The 25,222-nt window shown below is 42.8% G+C and overlaps 1 protein-coding gene across 2 annotated transcripts in view; it reads left to right on the forward strand.

The window, feature by feature from the left end:
* The window catches only part of KIRREL3 (kirre like nephrin family adhesion molecule 3), a 1,115,257-nt gene that overhangs the window by 761,927 nt on the left and 328,108 nt on the right, over positions 1-25,222 (forward strand). For both annotated transcript variants that reach the window (XM_089537770.1, XM_089537771.1), the window contains exons 6-7: positions 10,069-10,226; positions 23,671-23,821. In XM_089537770.1, coding sequence (XP_089393896.1) covers positions 10,069-10,226; positions 23,671-23,821 — 309 coding nt within the window. The remainder of the gene's footprint in view (positions 1-10,068; positions 10,227-23,670; positions 23,822-25,222) is intronic.

Here is a 25,222-nt window from a genome sequence, read left to right on the forward strand (position 1 = left end):
AGTTTATGGGGCTAAAAACATAGTAAAATTGCCCAACAGGGGCACTGGGGGGGGGGGGGGGAGAGAAGAATTACCAAAAAGAAACAACCCTTTCCAAAATTGGAAGGCATGGTGGCCATAAGTCTTTTATGGAGAGCACATGTTGTCCACAGACTGCACTTTCCCCACCCCAGGATTAACAAGTAGTAGTGCATAATGCATAATGCTTCCAAAGTCAATGGTCCTCCCATCCAGATTGGGGATGTTCAACAACGGTTATGGCGTAACAAAATTCCACCATGTTAATGAATATAGGATTTGACACAACACAGCAGCATGGGATATGAAGGCACCCAATAGGGCTGACTTGCCTTAAGTAGGTGAGTGCTACCCATCGCAACTGAGGCCATGATGCCAAGCAGCATCTTTGCACCCTCCTCTCATGCAAAATGGGAGGGCAAAGCCACCTCCGCTGGGCTCATTGCCAGAGGAGGAAATGGAAGACAGCAAAACTGACAGATTTGTTTGACAGGTTTCTCTCATCTCTAGCAAGCTCTCCTTGACCCTGGTAAACCCTTCCTTATTCTCAAAGATAGTGATGGAGTCTGTTTGTCAAGGAAGTGACAGAAACAAGGAGAGGGAAGGTATATGCTTCAACACTTTGCTTTCTTTTTCTCTCAGGTTTTCCTTGAAAATGCATGGAGGGGGGTCAGTATTCTCAGGGATTTTTTTTTTCTTTCAGAAAGTAGTTTGAGCAAAACTGAAAGAATACACCCATTACTAATTTTATGGTGTTTGCCTGTTTTTATAATGTGGCTGGTTGCTCTGAGCCTATATGGATGAAATGGATTATAAATCTGAACACACAGAGATATATGGCAGTGAAAGAATTCAGCGACACAAGGGTGCTATAAACTCTCCAGGCCTCACCTGCTCCTTAAATTTACTTTTTACTTGTAATGATGGATACACACACTCTTGGCACATGCCCACATATACACACTCTGAGGAAGCTGTCAAGATAGCAGTTTGAGTGGTGAACTCATTCCCTTTTTTCATAGAAAGGGTGAATGATCTCTGATGTTCATCAACCATCTGAGTCTACATTCACATTAAAGCTGTTCTTGGTAAGAAGCATATACCTGGAAATTCCCTCTTAAAAAGAAGAGGGTGGCTCTCTTCAGTGAAGTGGGACTTGGCAGATAATAAGAAAAACAAGTGTCCCTGAAACTGTTCTGCTCTGGAGACAAGAATGACCCCCATCTTCCTGCTGAAAAATCAGGAGAAATTAGGGCTTCCTTTTCTACTTGTCATGAGTTCCTTCGATCATCTTGGGGCAGAGTGGTTCTCAGCATATGTATAACAGTCGGATCTCTTTGTGTTTTGACTATTGAGCAAGACTTTCCTAGAAGACTGTATAGTAGGGGTCCATAAATATGGTGACACACAACCCACTCCAGCTTATTCTTGTGATGAGATTCCCTTAACGACATTCAAGGATGTGGAGTAAAATGTTTCAAATAGGCAACATCCTTTCCATTTAATCCAGCTCAGGTGGTGGCTGTTCTGAATCATTGCTTATGTTCTGTAATAAGTAGAACAAGAGTCAGTAAATACAGACTTGATTCAGACAAGATGGAGAAACTGTTATTGGGTGATTCTCCTTAGAATCATAGAGTTGGAAGAGACAAAAGGGCCATCCAGTCCAACCCCATTCTGCCATGCTGGAACTCTGAATTGAAGCATCCCCATTGACAGATGGCCATTCAGCCTCTGTTTAAAGACCTCCAAAGAAGGAGACTCTACCATAATCTCAGAGGAAGGAGTGTGTTCCTCTGTTGGACAGCCCTTACTGTCAGGAATCTTAATCTCTTAATCTTCTCTTCTCTAGGCTAAACATCCCCAGCTCCCTCAGTCGTTCCTCATAAGGCATGGTTTCCAGACCCTTCACGATTTTAGTTGCCCTCCTTTGGACACGCTCCTTGTCCTCTCAGCGGGGGTCAACCTGTTTGGGCAGATTGTACTGGCCATAGAAGCATGGCTGGGGGACTGTGAGGTTGCCTGGAGCCCCGACCCACCACATTCTCACTCTCATTCCATCCAACATTTCAAGGATGGAAACCAGAACACAAGTAGCCAAGCAACATTAGTGGGCGGTCAAGATGGCAAAAGGGATTCATAGGGAAGAATATAACAACCTTAGAAGGGTTGCTGCAGTTTGCTTTCACCTAAACCCATAGGGAAGGACAAGATTTTGCTTTTTCTTCTCTTCTCCTTCCTGATGAATTAGTTGAGTGCAAACTATGTTTGCACGTTGAATTCAGTTTGTAGTGAATGAGATCAACTGAGGAGAAAGGGAGGAAGTGGGAGAAGACAGAAACTTAGACAATGGAAAGCATTTGGAAAAAATGGGATTATAGAGGATAAATTGGGACTGTTCCTGCCAAAGTGAAGAGAGCTGGAGCATATGCACTCACATCCAGACCCGCCACACACATGCACACAGAGGCAACACCCTTTTTACAAAATTGGAAGTAAACTGAAGTTATTTTCAGGATTTTTTTAAAAAAAGAAATTATCACAGACACACAAAAAATGGGGGGAAACAGCAGTTAATAGAAGAATTGTACTTCCGCTGAGTTCCTGTTGTTAAAAAATGCCTCTCTTAGGCCTAAAACCATGGAGGGCATTGGGAGGCAAATAAAAAGGTGGTATTTTTAATTTTATTTTTATGAGATTGGGAAGGGTGCACCCCTCCAAGGCCCACTGGGAAGCAATTGCAGCCCTTAAATCATTGTGCTTGATGGGGGAGTCTGGGAATTGCAGGAAAAAAAAGTAACTACTCCAAGATCTAACTTTTGGGGTGCTTTTGGATCCAGCGTTGTCACAGAAGGCATTCTAGCATCTGAGTTTTCTATTTGAGGAATTTGTGGGGAAGAGTTACATATGCAGTGTGGTGTGTTGGCAGCATCATTACCAGTGATGTGACTGGAGGCTGAGGAAAGCCAGAGTGATGGCATCATATCACGCATAGTGTTACACTAGACATGACCCAAAATAGAAGAGAAAGAATGGCAAACACAGAAATAGTCCCATTTAGTGCCAGCCTTCTTGCTGCTTTGCTGAAATGACCATGAGGGCTGTCACTTGGTAGCCTGATTTGTTTTCTCAGAGAGATTGAAAATTCCCACTTTCCACCAACCTTTGCTTTTTTTAGACCAAAGCCATCACTTTTTGCATTGTGGACTGACTGAAAGCTGCTGCCCTCGAGCCTTCATAAAATGTGATGTGTGTATCTCACAGCAGGAGAGCCCTGTCAGCAATGTAGTAAATAAATAAAGTGGAGGAAATAACGTTATTGCTTTCATATCTAATGTCTACGGCCATCTCAGACAATAAAGGTTGAACACAGAAGTACCTACCTAGGCCTAAATTGCCTGTTGACCACATATAGATGCTATCAAAGTCTCGCATACAAGCAGTAATATAATGCTAGCAAGAATAACCTGATACATTGCAAACTTGATCTTGCAAACAATAATAAAAGCTTTTGATTTGGTGTTCCTAGAAGGAGATGTCTAAAAGAAACTTTTGCCCTTAAACGTAATTGATTTTAACCAATAGCCTTGATAGAAAAGGGGCTCCTTGGATGTCCTTCATCTTCCACTTTTTAATACATTTTTTGGGGGAGGGGCCTTGGGATGATGTGGGAAACGTTATTGAGTGCAGTGAAGAAATCCATCTGGGCAATAATGCTCAGTGTCCTAGCATTATCTAGTGGAATGCTGTGCTTTCCAGCAGGTGATAAAAAAATGTAAAGATCCATCAAATTCCACACTATATTGTGTATGTATGTGCCAATACACACACACACACAACAGCCAACAGCCCTAAGTTCACACAGGACCTGGCTCCTGGAAGGATACAAAGAACAGGTTGATTTGATAAAATTTAATAAAATTATTGGTGGAGCCAGTGTGGCCTAGTGGTTTGAGTCAATCAATCAATCAATCATTTATTATTATGATGGCATACAGCTAGTACAAGATAAAATGCAATAACGATGACCAAACATCCGTACAAACAATACACTCCAAAGGACCTTTTACAAACAGGTACAAATATCAGCAAGAAATCTACAATAAAATAATCAGTTAACAGGGGACTTTAGAAGAGATGTAAAAATATTATCAAAGTGTTTCTTCAGCATAACATTTAACAGTCAACTGTCAAAGTATCCATCCGTTATGGAGTGCTTATTAAAGCAGAATGTAATATTAAGGAAATAGTACAGAAAATGATAAAATGATGTTCCGTCCGTACACATAAAGACTGGCACGGTCAAACAATTTATAAAACAAGTAGGGACAGATAATATAATAGCTGAAATAGTAAGAGCAACTATAGTAGTGGTTTGAGTGTTGGACTGCCACTCAAAGGACCAGGTTCGATTGCTGGCTCAGCCATGAAACCACTGGGGAACCTTAGGCAAGTTACATGCTCTCAGCCTCCGGGTAAGGGAATGCCAAACTTCTTCTGAACAAATCTTGCCAAGAAAACCCCATTTTTAGGCCCAAACAGACAGACCTAAACAAAGCTGGTTCGGTTCACTTTGTAGGTGTAATAATAATAATATAATAAGGGTGCTCTGTCATCATTGTTATGTCTGTTGAGGCCATCCCCCCAAATCCTCCCTTTTCAGCCTGGCAGTGCCCCAAAGGATTTTTGAGGTGCTGCAGATGAGGGTGGCTGGAAATGGTTCTGCAGCATCCTCCTGGTCCTGGGGCTCCTTGAGAACAGGCAGCTGGAGAGTCCCCTTGGAATCATACTGCAAATGCTTGTCTCAAGGCAACCTGCACTTGGGAAAACTCTGCAGATTATTACCTATCATCCTGATCTGCAATGCTTTGGAAACCCTTTGGTTATGGCACTGCCGGACTGAAAAGATAATTTTCAGGGTCACATTGAGATATTAACAACCATAAATGTGTATCTCTAGCAATTATAAGATTCTACGTCCAGTGTATGATCTCTTTAACTACTGAACAGGATGCCAGCCAATGCATTTTTAGTAGTACAGTTGGCCCTCCATTTTCGCAGGGAATCCGTTCCAGACACATACACCCCGCGAAAATGGAGCCTCGCTCATATTGAAGCCCCATAGAGGTGTGCCCCGTTCATGTGGCTCAGGTACATGCGCTGGGCGTATGCGCCATTGAAAATAGCAGAGGTTGCCCCTCTGCGGATATTCAAGGTAGTGGATCTCAGATCCACAAGTTAGGAGGGGTGACTGTATTGTGATTCAGTTTTGCTCAGTACCACCCTGTTTGTATATAAGCACAAGTAATGCTGTTTAACCCACAATCAAGTGCCTCCTATACAAAACCCACACATGGACCTCAATCTGTAACATAGAAGAAGACAAATATAGGATTTAGATAGCCAGGTTTGGGGAAAGAGTAACCACTGTGGCAGACAGCAAAGCAAAAACTAAAATACACCCAAGCTTTGTCCAATCCAGTAAGCAGCAATAATGACAAGATGGAGAGACAGCATCTGTCAGCTGCTGTCCTGGCACCTTTCTTTCCAAAGTAAAACAAAAAGGCAGCAGAAATCACTGTAAACCATACAGCTTGATCTGATTTTTTAACTCTTCCAGCACAGGGACAGTAAGTCTGAGCAAACTGAACAGTAAGTCTGCAGTAAGTCCTGGATCCTGATTCCTAACAATGAGATAGTGTTAAATTTTAAAGTGAAGGTGCTCATCCTGACAGTCTCCATAGTCAGCCTATTTCCTCCCAAGAAGAAATAAAAAAATATTAGGAGTTTTGTTGACCCATGTTAACAAACCAGATCTAGCATTTGTTTTTCACTCCCACCAGAAACAGGGGCCCTTTTACACTACGCAGTTATAGCATTATGATAACATTTTTAAGCTGTCATGGCTACATCTCTGGAATTCTTGGGTTTGTAATTTTAAGAGGAACTAAAGCTCTGATTAAGAAATACCACTTCTTAAACTGAAAATCCCAAGCTCCATAGGATAGAATCTTTGGCCCGTTACAGACTGGCTGAAAGCGGTGGTCTGCCGGCACCTCCGCTTGCTCGGTGAGCGAACCGCAGCTTCTGTACCGCGCGGCTCCCTCACAGAGCAAAAAGAAGCGCAAAAAGCAGCTTCTTTTTGCGCCAATGGTGCACTCGCATCATCATTTTTGCAGCGCGATGTGTGGACACTAAGCATCCGCAACGTCAAAATGGTGGTGCCCATCTGTATAGGGCGCCGCCACTTTGTACGCGATCCACGCATACTAGGATTAGGGGTGTCCAGAAGGGACACCCTTTTCTAACCCTAGTATGTGCGGAGTGTGTACTTTATGCCCGTGCGGAACGGGCCATAGAATCATAGAGTTGGAAGAGACCACAAGGGTCATCCAGTCCAATCCCATTCTGCCATGCAGGAACTCTCACTCAAAGCATCCCCAACAGATGGCATCCAGCCTCTGTTTAAAGACCTCCAAGGAGGGAGACTACACCTAAATCTCCGAGGAAGGAGTGTGTTCCACTGTCGAACATCCCTTACTGTCAGGAAGTTCCTCCTAATGTTGAGCTGGAATCTCTTTTCCTGCAGCTTGCATCCATTGTTCCGGGTCCTGTTCTCTGGAGCAGCAGAAAACAAGCTTGCTCCCTCCTCAATATGGCATCTCTTCAAATATTTAAACAGGGCCATCATATCACCTCTTAACCTTCTCTTCTCCAGGCTAAACATCCCCAGCTCCCTGAGTCATTCCTCATACGGCTTCATGGTTTCCAGACTCTTCACCATTTTAGAGGCCCTCCTTTAGACACGTTCCAGTTTCTCAACATCCTTTTGAATTATGGGGCCCAGAACTGGACACAATATTCCAGTTGGGGTCTGACCAGAGCAGAATAGAGTGGCACTATTACTTCCCTTGATCTAGACACTATACTTTTATTGATGCAGCCTAAAACTGCATTGGCCTTTTTAGCTGCCACATCACACTGTTGACTCGTGTTCAATTTGTGGTCTACTTGGACTCCTAGATCCCTTTCACACGTATAAGTCTTTCATTCAGCCAGGTGTCCCCCATCCTATATCTGTTCATTTCATTTGTCCTCGTTAGGTGCAGTACCTTACATTTCTCCGTGTTGAATTGCATTTTGTTAGTTTTGGGCCAGCATTCTAGTCTATTCAGGTGATTTTGAATCTTGATCCTGTCCTCTGGAGTATTTGCTGCTATTCCTAATTTGGTGTCATCTGCAAATTTGATAAGCATGCCCCCAATTCTGTCCTCCAAGTCATTGATAAAGATGTTGAACAGCACTGGGCCCAGGACAGAGCCCCACTGGACACCCCACTGGTCACTTCTCTCCAGGATGAAAAGAGGCCATTGTGGAGCACCCTTTTGGGTTCGGCCGGTCAACCAGTTACAAATCCATGTAACAGTTAACTTGTCTGGAACCATGGCAGTTGATGTGGAATCATAACACTATAATTGTATGGTGTAAAAGCCTCAGGTCAATGTGTTTTAACTGTTCAATAAAAATCAAAATACCATAGCCCACAAATACTTTGATTATAGATAGGAATAGCACAAATACTATATTGTTGCTGAGAAAAAACGTTTCTTGTTGAGAACTGCAAAGGGAACAAGGAACTCTAAGGCAGGAGGCAGCAGATGATCCCATCATCCCTGGTAACCAAAGGTCCTTCCACCTCAACTATACCAAGCTTGGCTCTACTACAGTGATTATCATCCAGCAAATTTCTTTTTGAACATAGAACTGTGGGGAAGAATAGGAAGAAGTGCATGTCCCAATATCTGAAGCACTGCTCATAAAAAAGATTTAAGTGTTTTGTTTTTATTTTATAAAGAAAGAGGCTGTGGCAGACATTCACTACCTATCTACTCCAAGAGTAAATCCCAGAAACACTTTTTAACACCAAGATACTAGATGCTTAATTTTCCATTGGTTTCATCCCCAAGGTTCCATTTCCACAATTACAATACAAATTCATATTCATAGTGTGCCTAATGTAAGGTTTCTCCATAAAAGGACACTTTTAAAATTCAGGAATGATTTACTCAGAAATAAATAACAATCTCTAGTTCTGAACTCCCAAATCAGAGAATGTGAGTCAGAAAAACACAGTGCCAAAACATTCCAAAACAGATGTTGAGTTAGGTGAAAATTCACCATCTTTAGATATTTTAGAGTTAGACAGCTCACAAAAGTCCCAGCCAATGTAACCAATGGCCAAATTATGAAAGCTGTAGACCAAAACATCTGGAGGGCAAAAGATTCTCCACTCCAAACTGATTATCTGGACCCATTTCAATCCGGCTTCAGGGCGGGATATGGAGTTGAGACTGCCATGGTCACCTTAGTCGATGATCTCACACAGGGGAAGTGTGGCCTTGCTGGTGCTTTTGGACATCTCAGCAGCGTTCGATACCATAGACCATGGTATCCTTCTGGAACGCCTGGGAGAGTTGGATATTGGGGGCACTGCACTCCAGTGGTTCCGATCCTACCTCTCAGGCAGATTCCAGCTGGTGAAGCTGGGGGACACTTGCTCCTCTAAGAGGGAACTGACATCTGGTATCCCTCAAGGAGCTATTCTGTCCCCCATGCTGTTCAACATTTACATGAAACCGCTGAGAGAGATCATCGGGAGATATGGGGCACGGTGTTATCAATATGCCGATGACACGCAAATATGTTTCTCTATGTCTCCGACTGATGCAGTGACTAAGGATGGCATCTCTCCTCTGAACGCCTGCCTGGAATCGGTAATGGGCTGGATGAGGGAAAATAAACTCAGACGGAATCTAGAGAAAACGGAAGTACTTGTGATAAGTTCCTCGGGTCTAAGGAAGGAAATTTGCCAACCTATCCTGGACAGGGTCACACTTCCCTTGCTATCTTGCTATCAGCTTCGGTTGATATGCCAACTGCAACCCTACCTAGACTGAAGGGACCTTGAAACAGTGGTACACGCTCTGGTAATCTCTCGTCTAGATTTCTGTAACGCGCTTTACATGGGACTACCCTTGTACCAAGCTCGGAAGCTTCAGTTAGTGCAAAATATGGCAGCCAGATTGGTCACCGGTTCATCAATGTTCAACCATATTACACCTGTCTTAAAAGATCTTCACTGGCTCCCTATTTGCTTCCGGGCACAGTACAAGGTGTTGGTTATTACCTATAAAGCCCTACATGGCTTGGGCCCGAGTTACTTATGGTACCACATCTCCCTATATAATCTGCCCTGCACTCTTAGAACATCGGGTAAGAACTTTTTGGAAATAGCAGCCTTTAAATATGTTGCTACTTCGCAAAGAGCATTCTCATCAACGGCTCCGAGACTTTGGAATAGTCTTCCTGAGGAGATCCGCTCGGCGGCCTCGCTAGAAACATTTAGAAAAGCAGTTAAAACCGAGCTTTTTAGCCGAGCATACCCCACCTGATATGAAACCCCCCCTGATATGACATGAATGATACGCCCCTGTCTGTGTATGATCTCTGCCTTGCTTGTTGATGCTATTGTTATTGTCTGATTTTGGATATTTTATTGTTTTAGCTGCTTTTAATTGAATTTTGATGTAAACACTCTGTGCTGTTATTTAGTCTGTAACCCTGCTTCGATCCACCGGGAGAGGCGGGGAAACATAAATAATAATAATAATAATTATTATTATTATTATTATTACCATCATGCCGATTACACAAATTGCACAACATGCTATTTAACATGTTTTCAGTCTCCTAGTAGACATTTCTGTGTTGGTTTACAAAAAATTATCTTTGTGCATTGTGTTTTATTTCAAAACTATAATTCAGTGTGCCACTGTTGTGCCTTGTTAATATAAAAATTATTGTGGAAGATGCATTACCTCTTGGGATCTTAGACTACAGATTGTACTGATTCTTGCTCTGGACCTATGAATGGATTTCAGCACATGGTGTCATGCTTGCTGTCTTGGCTCTGTGCATTCCAGTGTTTCTATAATCAGACAAGTTTGTTTTGAGATTCATAAATAGCACAACACTTTCCTTTATTCACAGTGCCTCCAGATGACCCAGTTATTAATGGCGGACCCATCATTAGCCTGAGGGCTGGAGATCCTCTGAATCTGACCTGCCATGCTGACAATGCCAAACCAGCAGCATCCATTATTTGGATGCGAAGAGGAGAAGTCATAAATGGAGCAACCTATTCTAAGGTAAGGAGACCTGAGATATGGAATGGGATAAGAAAGAGAAGAGTTTATGACCAGGGATATGGAGCCATGGTTCTTCCAGGTGTTTTGGATTATAATTTCCACAATTGGTTACCATTGGTCAAGGCGGATAATAATAATAATAATAATAATAATAATTTATTTATATGCCGCCCAATCGGGAATCAGGAATCATTGGGAATCCAGGATGTGGCTTCTAGGAGCTGAATGAAGTCCAAGGCATTTCTGGTTTAGGTTTACCCAGCTGGTAATGACAAGCATCTATACCTATGGATATCTATGTGGAATGTTCAGGTCACATAGCATTCAAAATGTACTTCTTTCTTCCATCACAAAATTTAAGGATCCATGTGTACCATTCCTGGTGGATCTCCCATTCATATAAAGACAAGTCCTAGGTCTGCTTAGCTTCATTAGGATCGTTGCCTGATATGCATTTAGATCCTGAACCTTATTTGTGGAGTGGATTAAAGATGTGAAGAATTCTTAGAAATCCACAGGATCTTTGGGATTGGCTGGAAAGACCCTCTTGGCAGTGCCACATAAAGTTACTTGGCTGTCATTTGGAGCAGGGCATTTTGCTTGGTGGCATCTACTCAGTGGAATGTTTTTCCATTAGATATCAGGCATGCTCCAACTAATCTTAGTTTTAGAAACCTGTTGAAAATACACTCAGTTATTTAAGCCCTGTTTAATACAAGATAATGTGGAGCTGCTCATTAAAATCATACATGCATTTGTGTATTGTGTATATGTACATTGTCTGCACTTTATGCATTTTATGTTTGAAACATTGATATATAAACATTTGTAAATAAATAAGAACCTGTTTTGGGGGAGGTGATAAGTCTCTCTCTGTTCTGACCTCTCCCCCTGATCTTGGATATCAACTCCCATCTCTCTCAAACAGAATGGCCAAATGTCAGGAATAAACTCTTCTAGAACATGGCCACAGAGCCCAAAAAACCCACAAAAACCTAAGAATGGCCAATGGTCAGAAAAATAACAATATTATTATTATTATTATTATTATTATTATTATTAACCTTTATTTATAAAGCGCTGTAAATTTACACAGCGCTGTACATACAATCTTTTTAATTGGACGGTTCCCTGCCCTCAGGCTTACAATCTAGAAAGACACGACACAAAAGGAGAAGGGAGTGGTGGTGGGGAAGGGGCCTTTCTAGTAGGATAATACATATAAAATACATAGCAATACAGGAAATGATTCAATAAAACAGACACCGAAAGAGCATCAAATAGCAAGTGACAATTATGCAATGCCTGGGAACGCTTCTCTGAACAAGATGGTCTTCAGCTCCATTTTGAAGCTGGTTAAAGAAGTGATGGTTCTTGTTCGCGGGGAAAGAAGGTTCCAGGAGTGAGGAGCAGCGAGTGAAAAGGGGCGAATCCGGGATGGGGCAGAGGAAATCCTGGGCTGGGACAGCAGACCTTGACTACCAGAACGGAGGGCCCTAGTTGGAAGGTGAAGAGAAATAAGGTCTGATAAGTAAGGCGGGGCCAGCCCATGGAAGGCTTTAAACATTGAGAGCAGGAGCTTATACTGAATGCGGAAAGGGAGGGGGAGCCAGTGAAGGGATGCCAACACAGGAGAGATATGGTCAGAGCAGTGGGCGGATGTGATAATGCGTGCAGCTGAATGCTGGACAAAAATTAAAGGACGGAGGTGAGAAAGAGGAAGCCCAGCCAGGATGATGTTACAGTAATCGAGTCGTGAGACCACTAGGGCATGAACCAGGATCTTGGCAGTAGAGGCGGAAAGATAAGGTTGGATTTTAGCAATATTGTACAAAAAGAATCTACAAGCCTTGGCTGTGGTCTGGATCTGAGGGATACACGACAGAGAAGAATCAAAGATAAAACCAAGACTGTGGGCTTGCTGGACTGGTTGAATAGATATAGTTCAGCAGCTATCTAGTGGCTACAGATTCCTCCAACCATAAGCTACAGACCACCACCATATCTAGTGATGGTGAATTCCACATATTAATATTAATATATATTTTGAAAGTGTGCACTATGTGAAGAAAAAAATAAATTTCGGTAGCCCTGAATGAACTTTAACAGGGAGAAATGTAAGGTACTGCACTTAGGGCAGCAAAATGAAATGCACAGATTGAAGATGGGACACACATGGTTTAAGAAGACTTATACATGTGAAAGGGATCTGGGAGTCCAAGTAGACCACAAGTTGAACATAAGTCAACAGTGCGATGTGGCAGCTGAAAAGGCCAATGCCTTTTAGGTTGAAAAAGTTACTCTTTAAACTACATGGAGTTTCCAAAACCCTCCCCTCAACTTGTTCCCTGGTTATACTGGCCGGGGATTCTGAGCATTGTGTTTCCAAAAAATAACATTTCCAAGCTTTGGGCATATGGAAGTATTGAATAATCACAACTGACAACTCTACCCTTCAGCTTCCAACATCCATTGATATGTCAGAATGTAACCCATATACCTAAAAAAATACGTGCACAGGTTGTTTCATTTATCCAGGGTTACGGAGCAGCGCAGGCCTCCATGCCACTGCATGGAGAAACTCAGCAGAGCCATAGGCTTAGTTCTAATCTTCCAGTGCAGATCTGGAATGGGATCAGCAGGTATGTTCCTAGTAGGGCAGGCCCAAGCTTTAGCCAAAGTGAAGCAGCTGGCTCAGGTGGCGGCAGTAGACAGCAGACAGGGCATAGCATCTCACCATCTTGCTCCAAGTCCCCTTGACAAGCCTGCTTTGTGGCCCCAAAGCTAGCCTGCGTATCCCCCATGCAATGGAGGAAGCTGTCATGTCAAATTAGATTTGAAGACTCAAATACTAGGATTATATATATGGAATTGTGGGATACAGGACACCATATTTGCCTCAGTCAACAAAAGGTCTTGGTTTGGCCCTTGACTCTGTTATCCCATGCTGCACATTCATATCTGCACAAGAATAGTCCTTTGAACAAGACTAATAATCCCTAAAGATAAGTGTTGCTGTTGTCATGTGTTTATGGAGACCCTATCACTGGGGGTTCTTGGCAAGTTTTCCTCAGAGGAGGTTTGCCATTGCTTTCTTCTATGGTGAGTATGACCTGCCCAAAGTCACCCATTGGATTTCCATAGTTTAGACGAATTTGAACCCTGGCCTCCCAAAGACTTGGAGTCCATTCACACTGCAGAATTATAGCACTATTGTCATTGCGGTTGTCACTGTTACTTTTATTTATCTATACCCCACCGTTCTCCCGAAATAGAGGCAGTTAACAAAAGCAGCTAACAAAATTTGAAACAACACAACTTAAAAACGATATAAAGCATTACACTTTAGATACAGAGTTTGAAAAACAATAAACAATTTTAAAAAGTTAAAACTATTGCACTTTAAAATTTAATATATATATATATATATATATATATATATATATATATATATATTAAAAATGACATACAGAACTCTATACAAACATTGCACAGCATTTAAAGTCCAGTTCTTGTCAGTTTGAGAAAGCCTGGTGGCATAAGAATTTTTTATCTGCCTCTGAAAGGAGAGCAGGGATGGGGCTGACTATTATTCAACTGGAGCTGCCATGACTCCATCTCATGGAATCCTAGGATTTGAGGATTAGTGAGGCACTGGAATGTTCTGGCTGGAAAGTCTAAATGCCTCCCTCCCGAAACAGCCAGCATTCCATAGGATGGTTACAGTGGAATCATAGAACCATAGAGTTGGAAAAGACCCCAAGGTCCATCCAGTCCAACCCTATTCTGCCATGCAAGAACTCTCAATAAAAGTATCCCCGACAGATAGTCATCCAGCCTCTGTTTAAAGACCTGCAAGGAGGGAGACTCCACCAAAATCTCAGAGGAAAGACTGTGTTCCAGTGTCAAACAGCCCTTTTACTGTCAGGAAGTTCCTCCTAATGTTGAGGTGGAATCTCTTTTCCTGCAGTTTGCATCCATTGTTCGGGGTTCTGTTCTCTGGAGCAGCAGAAAACAAGCTTGCTCCCTCTCAATATGACATCCCTTCAAGTATTTAAACAGGGCTATCATATCTCCTCTTAACCTTCTCTTCTCCAGGCTAAACATCCCCAGCTCCTGAAGCCCTATGAGGGTTTCATGGTTTCCAGACCTTTCACCATTTTAGCCGACCTCTTTTGGACACACTCCAGTTTCTCAACTTCCTTTTTGAATTGTGGAATAATAACCATAGCAGTTACACTGGAATAATAGCACTATAATTCTGTAGTGTGAATGGGCATGTATTTCAGCACTCAAACCACCACATTGGCTCTCATTGTCATATGCCTTCAGGTCACCTCTGACTTATAGTTTGATGGGTTTTCATTGCCTTCCCCAGAGGCTGACTTGCCCAAGATGGGCTTCATAGCTGAGCAGGGATTAGATCCCTGGTCTTCCAGAATCCTAGGAGTAATGTAGTCCATAATAACAAGCTGGTTCTTCCTAAAGATGTCTATTTCTTCTGTTGTTAGCACCCACATAGCACATTTTTAGCACAAAAATGGAGAGAAAGGCTCTTTGGGAGGCTGATTTCATCTCAGTTTGCTTACTCTAACAGTACAGAGATGTGAGACAAGACAGAAGGACCCAAAATAAAATTCCACATCCTTCTCTCCCATAATATATATTCTCTCTCCCTCTCTCCCTTTCTCTCTGTCTCTCTACACACACAGAAACACACACACAGACACACTTGGGTTTTAGTCCTTGGCGAGATACAAGACTCTCTGGTCCAGTTGCCTCCATGCTGCTTCATTTCTCTCTGTTGCCTGCATGCTGCTTCATTTACATGACCCACTGCCAGGCTCATCCTCCAGGCTTTCTGGCTGCTATCAGAGAATCCAGCGTCTGATTTGTATAAGCGGCATGACCTTTCTCTCTGTCTCTCTCTTTCTCTTTCTTTCTTTCTCCCTGCCATCTGATTTGCCTGCAGTATTACAGAAGGATTCGTGCTTTATTGCACCCAAATCCATTTCTCTTGCCATGAGCAGCCTCTCCGGAAACAGCTAAAATGAGCTGAGATGGAGGAAATTGGAAAGGGTGGAGGTGGGTAAGGGGAGGAACATCACTAGGAGGGTGAGGGGGGTTCAGGTTGAACCAGGTGACACTATCAGGGGGGTAACACCACTTAATAATAATAATAATAATAATAATAATAATAAATTTTATTTATATACTGCTTTTCCAAAAAGATCAAAGAGTTTAAAACCAATTACAAAAACATCATAAAATAGATAAAACCAAGAGCACTAAATACAATATATAATCTAAAAACAATCATACAATCAATCAATAGGGTGAGGTAGAGAGTCAGTGGGATCAGAGTACATGACTTCATTTTCCAAGGGGGAAGGCTTGACAGAAGAGGAAGGTTTTAAGCCTCTTTTTAAATATTTCCAGGGGGGTGATAAGACGGAGCTCGTCGGGAAGATTATTCCATATTTGTGGGGCCGCTACTGAGAAAGCCATCTGGGAAGTAATAACATATTTAGAAGGTGGAGTTTCCAACAAGTTCTTCCCGGTTGTTCTGAGTGTGCGGGGCGGATTATATGGGGAGATGCGGTCCCTCAAGTAACTCGGGCCCAAGCCATGTAGGGCTTTATAGGTAATAACCAACACCTTGTATTGTGCTCGGAAGCGAATAGGCAGCCAGTGCAGATCTTTCAGAATAGGTGTTATATGGTCAAACCTGGACGCACCGGTGACCAATCTGGCCACCATATTTTGTACTAACTGAAGCTTCCGGGCTTGGTACAAGGGTTGCCCCATGTAGAGCGCATTACAGAAATCCAAGCGAGAGGTTACCAGAGCATGTACCACCGTTTCAAGGTCCCTTTGGCCCAGGTAGGGTCGCAGTTGGCATATCAACCGAAATTGATAGCAAGCACTTCTGATCATTGCAACTACTTCAGATGTCAATTGCAGGGACGAGTCCAGAAGTACTCCTAAACTGCGAACTTCGTCCTTCAGGGGAAGTGTGACTCCATTCAGGACCGGTGGACAAATTTCCTTCCCTGGGCCTGGGGAACCTATCACCAGTACTTCCTTTTTCTCTGGATTCAAACTGAGTTTGTTTTCCCTCATCCAGCCCATTACCGACTCCAGGCAGGCATTCAGAGGAGAGATGCCATCCTTAGTCACTGCATCAGTTGGAGGCACAGAGAAACATATTTGGGTGTCATCAGCGTACTGATAACACCGTGCCCCGTGTCTCTGAATGATCTCTCCCAGCAGTTTCATGTAAATGTTAAACAAAGTGGGGGACAAAATAGCTCCCCGAGGGACACCAGATGTTAGTTCCCTCTTAGAGGAGCAAGTGTCTCCCAGCTGCACCATCTGGAATCAGCCCGAGAGGTAGGAACGGAATCACTGGAGCGCAGTGCCCCCGATGCCCAACTCCCTCAGGCGTTCCAGAAGGATACCATGGTCAATGGTATCGAAAGCTGCTGAGATGTCCAATAGCACCAACAAGGTCACACCTCCCCTGTCGATCCTCAGACGGAGATCATCGACTAAGGCGACCATGGCAGTCTCACTCATAACCCACTCTGAAGCCAGTTTGAAATGGGTCCAGATAATCAGTTTCATCCAAGACAGCTTGGAGTTGGAAGGCAACTGCTCTCTCAATCACCTTATCTAAAAATGGCAATAGTTATACCGGCCTATAGTTGTTTCTTAACAGGGGGTCCAGGGAGGGTTTTTTGAGCAACGGTCTGACTGTTGCTAATTTCAAACTAGATGGGAATTTTCCCTCCCTGAATGATGCGTTAATTATACGACACAATAAAGATGTTACCGCATCACCACCCTGGGTGGTCAGCCAAGAAGGACAGGGGTCGAGAGAGCACGTCATCTTCCTAACACTTCCAAGAAGCTTGTCCACTTCATCGGTATGTACAAACTCAAAATGATCCAGTTTAATGGAGTCCACGGAAGCTCTGGACACCTCTTCTATTGTCTCTGAAGAAATGCCAGCGTCGAGATCAGCCCTTATCCGAGAGATTTTATCTGCGAAGAAGTTGTTAAAGTCATCACAGCAGGCCTTAGTTGGTTCTAAAATAGGGTTCAGGGTGGGGGGAAGCTGAGTTAGCTCCCTGATAAACTTGTCTCCAACCATCTGTCTTTTGGCAGACAAGGGCTGTGGGGTTCGCCTCTGTCCCTTTAAAATGCTGGAGCCCAGTGGAAGGGATGATGTGAGTCGGGCAAGGCTCATTGGGAGGAGGAATGAAAGGCTCCCTGGTTCTTAAAAATAAAAATAATTTTTTAAAATTTCAATTTTTAATTTTTTTAAATTTTTTAATTGTTTTTTTAAAATTCTTTAAAAACACCACATCTTACCAGATTTTCACTTTAACCACATGTAACTATATAGACATAAATACATTTAGGCCAGTGGTGGCGAACCTTTGGCACACATGCCAGAGGTGCCACTCAGAGCCCTCTTCATGGTCACATGCGCCGTCAGAGTTCGTTACTAGAAAGCCAGAAGGGTGCGGCACTTTGCGATAAATAAGTGGGTTTTGGGTTGCAGTTTGGGCACTCAATCTCTAAAAGCTTTGCCATAATTATTATTATTATTATCACTGATTTAGGCTGTGCGTATGATATTGTAACTACGTTTAGCGATATACAGGAATTACAATTTATGTTAGTACAAAAAACATTACTAAGGATTCTATTTGTAGTAGTATGGGAAGAAGTCAGTGGGGGGATTTGACACCATGAGTTACCACACTTGGTGATGCTAACCCTAGTGATGCCACTGTGTGAGGGTGCATGGATTTTGATTTTTACTGGTACTATTCAAACTCCCCTCCAGTTGTCATGTGCGATTCTAATTACTCTTCCTCCTTCTCCAAAACAAGCACACCTTTTTTCTTACCAGAATGCTATAGGGATACAGTCAGCCTCTAGACCTTGGACTTTATTGCACATGGAGTCTTTTCTCACTACAACAGTGTTATTTCTAAAAATGTTATGCAATCTGTTTTGTATCATATCTAAAACCTTTCTGTGATTACAGTATATGTTTACACTAATACAGAAGTTTTTATGTACCTTCAAGTCATTTATGACTTATGGAAAACCTATCAACCCCATTGGCAAGTTTCTTCAGAGGGGATTTGCCATTGCCATCCTCTGAGGCTGAATGTGACATGCCCAAGGTCCCTGAGTGGGTTTACACAGCCATGCTGGGATTCAAACCCTGGTCTCCAGAGTCATGGTCCAATGCTCAAACCATTCCACCATGCTGGCTGACACACTGCCAAGACATTGACCTTTCCCCTTTTGGCACACATGAGCACACACATATACATACACAGAGAGAGAACCCCCCCCCCCCAAAAAAATGAAATATAAATGAAAACAGTTCTATATTTTAAAATATCTTTTTTTCAGGGGGGAGGGTGGCTTTCCAATCAGTTAGACCAGACTAAGCACTGGTCAGGTAGATAGGTCAGCTAGATTGATCTTCAAATTTGTATTTGAAGGTCATCTAAAAGAAGTCTGAAGGTAGGACAAAAGCAAGAAAGATGCCAAGGGTTAATGAAATAAATGGTTTCTTAAACTGTAAGTCTATCCTGGATTTATATTTCCAGACATGTGTGTGAGAGAGAGAAAGAAAGAGAGAGAGAGAGAGGGAGACTCTGGAACAGGGTTGGAGAAAGAGGCTAGAGGGCAGTGAGCAAAGTTTTGGCTTCTCTTCCCTTCTCCTTTATCACTAGAGCACCTAAACCACATCCAAAACACCCATAGCATGCCCACTGACCCCCCCCCCCTTCACCACCCAAGATAGGCATTAAAGTAGAATGGTACTATAACACTATAAAGTGAAGCACAACAGTAACAGGGAAGGAGTAATGGAGTTTTTGTGTGAATGAAAAGAAACACTTTCCAAACAGTCTGCCACCAGGATAACAACAAAGAGGTCAATAGCATGTGGTTACTGTTGGCCAAAGAGGCAACTATCCTGCTCTGATTACAATTTACTGCACTGTGTAATAAAGTCCCTGGCCTCCTAGAAGCTTAGGCAACTGCCAATGCTGATTGGAACCAAAAAGGGCTGACCTCTCTCCCTACTCTGATTTTTGGAGGAATTAATTCCAGTCTAGTCCATCAATGCGCATGTGCCCTGATTCGCCAAACACCTGCATAGGCTGGCTGGTAGGGGACCATCAACTGATATCACAGGCAGAGACAGTAAAATGCCGGCAGCTAAGAAGCAATCTTGCCTGTTGGGAATCCATTCAGAGAAATGCCTTCCTCAAGCAGTCTAGCAAGTTTATCGCGCGGGACTTGGAGAATGGGAACAGAGCGGAACAGAAGGGAATGAAATGGAACGAAAAGGGGGGAAATGTATGTTATCACATGGGAGAATGCTGTCGATGCCGCCGGGAGTCCCAATCCATTCCCCAAACGTTCCACAACAGCCAATTTTGAAGAATGATTCTGAACAGTTCTTCAAAATTGGCTGCTGTGGAATGGTTGGGGAAGGGATTGGGGACTCTCGGCGGCATCGGTGGCATTTTCCCATGCAATAACATACGTTTTCCCCCTTTCCATTCCATTCCCTTCCATTGCACTCCATTCCCATTCTCCAAGTCCTGTGCGATAAACTTATTATACTGCTTGATGAAGGCATTTCTCTGAATGGCAAGGCTTCTTTTTTGAATGGACTAGTTCAGTCCTATGGGATCCTGGGATTTGGAGCTTCAGCAGGAGTATATTGAAGGCCTAGTGCTTTACCAAACACCACGATTCCATAGAATATTGTCATCGCAATAAAGCATTACCATTTGGTAGGATAAATGGGCCCCAAACCTTCCATCTGAACCCCAGCCATTTTGACATTTTGAAACTCTCTAACAGTTTATAGGCATACACTGGATTTTTTTGCATCTCCAGGGTTGTCCAGGCTAATGATCTACCACCCTACTACCAGCAGGGAAGAATTTCTAAAATTTCACATACTTAGCAATGAATCTGAATGGCTATATTAAAGAATTGAGGGTATTAGCATGATACTCTGCTCTTGACACTTGTCTGGACTGATGAGTATATCTCAATTCCTAGGGCCTGATGTAACTACCATTAAAAGATTCAGATCAGATCTGACAGGAGATTAATTCAGAGCCAAGCAGCATTCATGCTCCTCTCATAAAACATTACAAAAAAGGTGAAACATTAGAACTCTGACTCCCTGGTGACCACATCTGGGCAACCTTTGGTATTTGGCAGTGTAAAGGGCTGGCACTGGAGTGCCACAGATACGGGTGCCCTCTTGATATGCATATGAAAACATCTTCAACACAGTGTAGTAATAAGCTTTTAAATATTCCATTTTATTACTATGCATAGTCTGTCTTAGACGGAATTAAACATGCTGGCTGAGAGCACACCTTGAAATAAATGCTAAATACCATAAATTTGGTACTTTGCCATTTCCTGATGACTTATCTAGTCAGTTACTCCTAGCGATTTTAATGATTTTAATGGACTATTATTAATATTTTTGTTGCTGTTTCATTACTTAATTTTATTATATTTTGTGATTGTTAATGCTGCAATGTTGCGAACCACTCTGGGATTTTTAAAATGAAAAGTGGTACAGAAATGTCTAAGTAAATAAATACATGCATGCGAGCAGGTGGGCCCAGTGCCAGTGTGTGGCAAGTTTGGCATTTGTAAGGGCACCAGAATGGGTCTACCATTTTGCACCAAGAACAAGAAGCAATAAGAGAGTATTTTCACATCTTGGGCAAGGTACATGTTCTCAGCCTCAGCCACGAAAACACCATGATAGGGTTGCCTTAGGGTTGCCATAAATTAGAAGTGACTTGGAGGCACACAGCAACAATGACTTGCCTTGTTTCTACATTAAGGATGCCTTGCCCATGGACTCCCAATATCTTGAAATGACTACAGGAAAAGAGATTCTACTTCAACATTAGGAATAACTTCCTGACAGTAAGAGCTGTTCAGTAGTGGAACGCACTTTCCTCGGAGTGTAGTGGAGTCTCCTTCCTTGGAGGTCTTCAAACAGAGGCTGGGTGGCTATATGTTGGGGGTGCTTTGATTGTGTATTCCTGCATGGCAGAGAGTTGGACTTTATGGTCCTTGGGGTTTTTTCCCACTCTATGATTCTATTATTTATTTGTTTATTTATATTCACTGTATTTATACCCCGCTCTTCAGCCCTAAAGGCTCTCAGAGCGGCTTACAGATAGTTATTCAGACAGTTCCCTGCCCTCAGGCTTACAATCTAAAAAGAGACGACACAAAAGGAGAAGGGAATGGTGGTGAGAAAGGGGATCCACGCCAGTGGTTCTTCTCTCCCTCTGAGGCTGGGACCAAGGCAGATGAACTGGAGGGAGGGCTCTTCTTCTTCAGGCTAGGCCTGATGGAACTGGATCTGCCTTTAGCATGCAATCTACAGTGGGCCCTTATCTTATGTGGGGGATCCATCCCCCCCCCCCCCACGTAAGGCAAAAATCATGTAAGCTCGAGCCCCGTTGAATATAATGGGGCTCATGCTTGCAGCACCATTCAGTCATATGTCGTGTGGCTTCAGTGTAAGCTGAAAGCTGCGTATAGTGCGCCCGCATATTCCAAAACTGAATTCACATAGTATCTAATGTAGTCTTGACTGTAGGATGATACTTTTTTAATACTGCTCCACTTTGTCAAGATGTCTTAGGATGGACTGCAGTACTTTGAAGGACCTAAACAATAGACAGATGCTAAAAACCAATGTCTGGAAAAGTTTCTTTTTTGGAGTCTGTTGGCCGTTGGCCATGTTGGCTGGGGGATCCTATGAGTTATAATCCAAAGGAAAACAACTTTTCTAAGCTCCACTAAAGCCTTAGGAATGGTCCACAGTAGGAATGGGGAAATCTGCCAGTTTCAGCTTTTTGTGCATGTGAATTTTTTAAACCTCCGGTTCTTTCCATTTCATTTATAAGAGACATTTGTGAATTTTTGTAAACTCTTCCCAAAAGAAAGGAAAAGAACCAAACAATATCAAGAGGGACAGTTACACAGAGCATTGAGAGCAACATGTTCTACTTGTCTGCCGAGACTTGGGCCGATTCCAATTTCAGTTTAAAGATGACTCACTCAAAAGAAAAGGTGGCAGATCTGACTCTGTAAGCCTGCAGTTCTTATCCCATTGAATACATTGGGATTCAAACTGAAACCTTTAAGATTTAAACCAGGTTGGCACAAAGTGAAGCCTAGGGGCCACAACATTTTTGTGGAGGGACTCCAACACCCTAAATAAAAATGCAACCTTCCTGCCTTATTTTCCAAAGAGTATCAAGGGCATTTCCATTATATTTGGTGGCTCCCAGGCACCCCTAGGAGGCCAAAGGACATTTAACAATTTTTAAAAGTCCAAAATGACCTTTGGCAGACATAAGTGACATTGCTACCATTTCTTAATTCCCTAGCCCCCAACCAGATCAATTTAGACCCAGAAGAAGCCTTCTTTGGGACCAGAAATGAACAGGAAATGACTTTTGTTCATATTGATAAAAAGGGCCTTTTCTGGGCCTAAAATGGCCCAGGAGGCTGAAAGGACTGGTGAAAATGTCCCCATACCCCCTAGAGAGCATGGGGCAGTGGGGGCGTGAAATGTTTTGAGGGGTTGGGGGACAGGTGTCTTGGGCGACTAATGCAGCCGTCTATTTTCCACAATTGCCCTCCTGTAATCTATTATTATTATTATTATTATTATTATTATGTTTTTGTGGGTTTTTCGGACTATGTGGCCATGTTCTAGAAAAGTTTATTCCTGACGTTTCGCCAGCAGATGCTGGTGAAACATCAGGAATAAACTCTTCTAGAACATGGCCACATAGCCTGAAAAACCCACAAAAAACTATCGATGCTGGCCATGAAAGCCTCCAGCTTCACATTATTAATATGCTTTATTTATATAGCGCTGTAGATTTAATCTAAACAGTTAAAGCCCCAGACCAGGCCAGATTCGAGTTTTGAGTACTCATGCATTCATTTCTTCTTATGAATTCTCTCCATCCAGAATATGAAGAAAGTTGTACATTCTGATAAATGTTCCCCAAAATTAAACTCAAATGAAATTCTACCCCATGTTTAGTTGTCAGCACATGTCTCTCAACCCTCAACATGCAACGTGATGTACCAAAAATCAAATGACTTATCTCTTTCATTATTAGGTTTTTTTTCTGTGGTTTGTTTTGGGTCTTCATATGTTCCATTTGTTCACTGCCTCAACCATTTAATATAACAAATCTTCAAGATAACCATGTTCTAACTCAATAAGTATTACTTCAATGCTAAAATCTGGCCCTGTTCTAAGATTGTATGTATAGAGCTGGCATCTCTTTTCGAAAGCATTAACTAGTTTCTTCATTTTCTCTTGCAGACAGTGCTCCGTGATGGGAAGAGAGAGAGCATCATGAGCACACTCTTTGTCTCTCCATCCGACATCGAGAATGGCCAGACCATCGTCTGCCGGGCCACCAACAAAGCCATTCCCAGTGGAAAGGAAACCTCTGTCACTATTGATATTCAACGTGAGTGTTAATAACCCTTTGTAAATATACTATGCAGTTTCATCCAAGATCTGCTTTCCTGTTGGGAATCAATCCACATCCCTACCAGCCATATGTGGGAGTTGAAAAATCTATACTAATTTAGCAGCCATTTCCTTTCACCTTCCTAAAAATCCTTAGGATGGGGTTAAGCAACTTGTGATCTGCCAATTGTTGTTTAACTGCGTCTGCTCTAACCAAAATATCCAATCATATGAAATGGTGAGAGTTGCAATCCAACCACCTCTGGAGGACCACTGCTTTTCAACTGGGGCATTAGGGACTTTAGTAGATGTGCAGTAGGGATTTTTGTGTGGTAGATTAGGGATTCTCAGCACCTACCTCATCCCACAGTTCTGGGATTCAGGTGGGAATCCAGGATAGTTTAATGGCTACAACACTGATAAATGTTTGTACTGTGATTTAGCTTGGATCATATATACTGATATTGAAGGCTGATGACAAGAGAAGGACAGTATGAGAGATGGAGAAGGTTGACTGGCCCTTAGGAACATCTATCACATTAAATTCATTTGTCTCTTGTTCGATTCTTTCACACTCTTCTTGATTTTACTGCTTTTTTACCCTGAAAAACTTTGGCTGAGACTGCAGCTTACCTTATAATTTCTGTTTCTAATTTTGCTTGCTCAGCTTCCCCTCCTCTGTCTACTCTGTTGGTTTTGCCCTGTATATAAGAGGCAGCTAGTATAAACAGCAAATGTAATGTTGCTATAATGGAAAATCCTTAGTAAGCAAGTACAACCAGAACTTCAAAAAGCCACCTTGTTGGGCTATAACTCTCAGAATGCCACAACCAGCATGGATATGAAGAGCTGCCACCTATTTATTTTACCAGAGTACTATCTATGGCCTCCCCCAGAGCTTTGTCTATGGCTTTCCCCAGCCCTTTAAAGCCTGCTTTCAGGTGCCTTCAGAGTGTGGCATTTATACACCGCACACTCCGAAGCTGCCGAGAAGTATGCCGCCTTTGACAGGCTGGGAAAGCCAGCTCTTTCTCGGCCCAAATAGGAGTGGATCTTTTCTGCTCCTTTTTGGACCAGCTTCAAGGCAGACTGGGGCTGGAGCGTGTGTTTGCTGTGGAGTGACGTCGCCAATGAGGACTATAAGCTTAGTTTCTGCTGCTCCAGAGAACAGAACCCGGAACAATGGATGCAAGCTACAGGAAAAGAGATTCCACTCAACATTAGGAGGAACTTCCTGACAGTAAGGGCTGTTCGACAGTGGAACACACTCCCTCAGAGGGTGATAGAGTCTCCTTCCTTGGAGGTCTTTAAACAGAGGATCCAGCCTCTGTTTAAAGCATCTGTCGGGGATGCTTTGATTTGGATTTCCTGCATGGCAGGAGGTTGGACTGGATGGTGC

This window comes from Sceloporus occidentalis, unplaced genomic scaffold, assembly GCF_023333645.1.
Source record: "Sceloporus occidentalis isolate IW3139 unplaced genomic scaffold, rSceOcc1.0.p SCAF_9, whole genome shotgun sequence".
Taxonomy (NCBI): domain Eukaryota; kingdom Metazoa; phylum Chordata; class Lepidosauria; order Squamata; family Phrynosomatidae; genus Sceloporus; species Sceloporus occidentalis.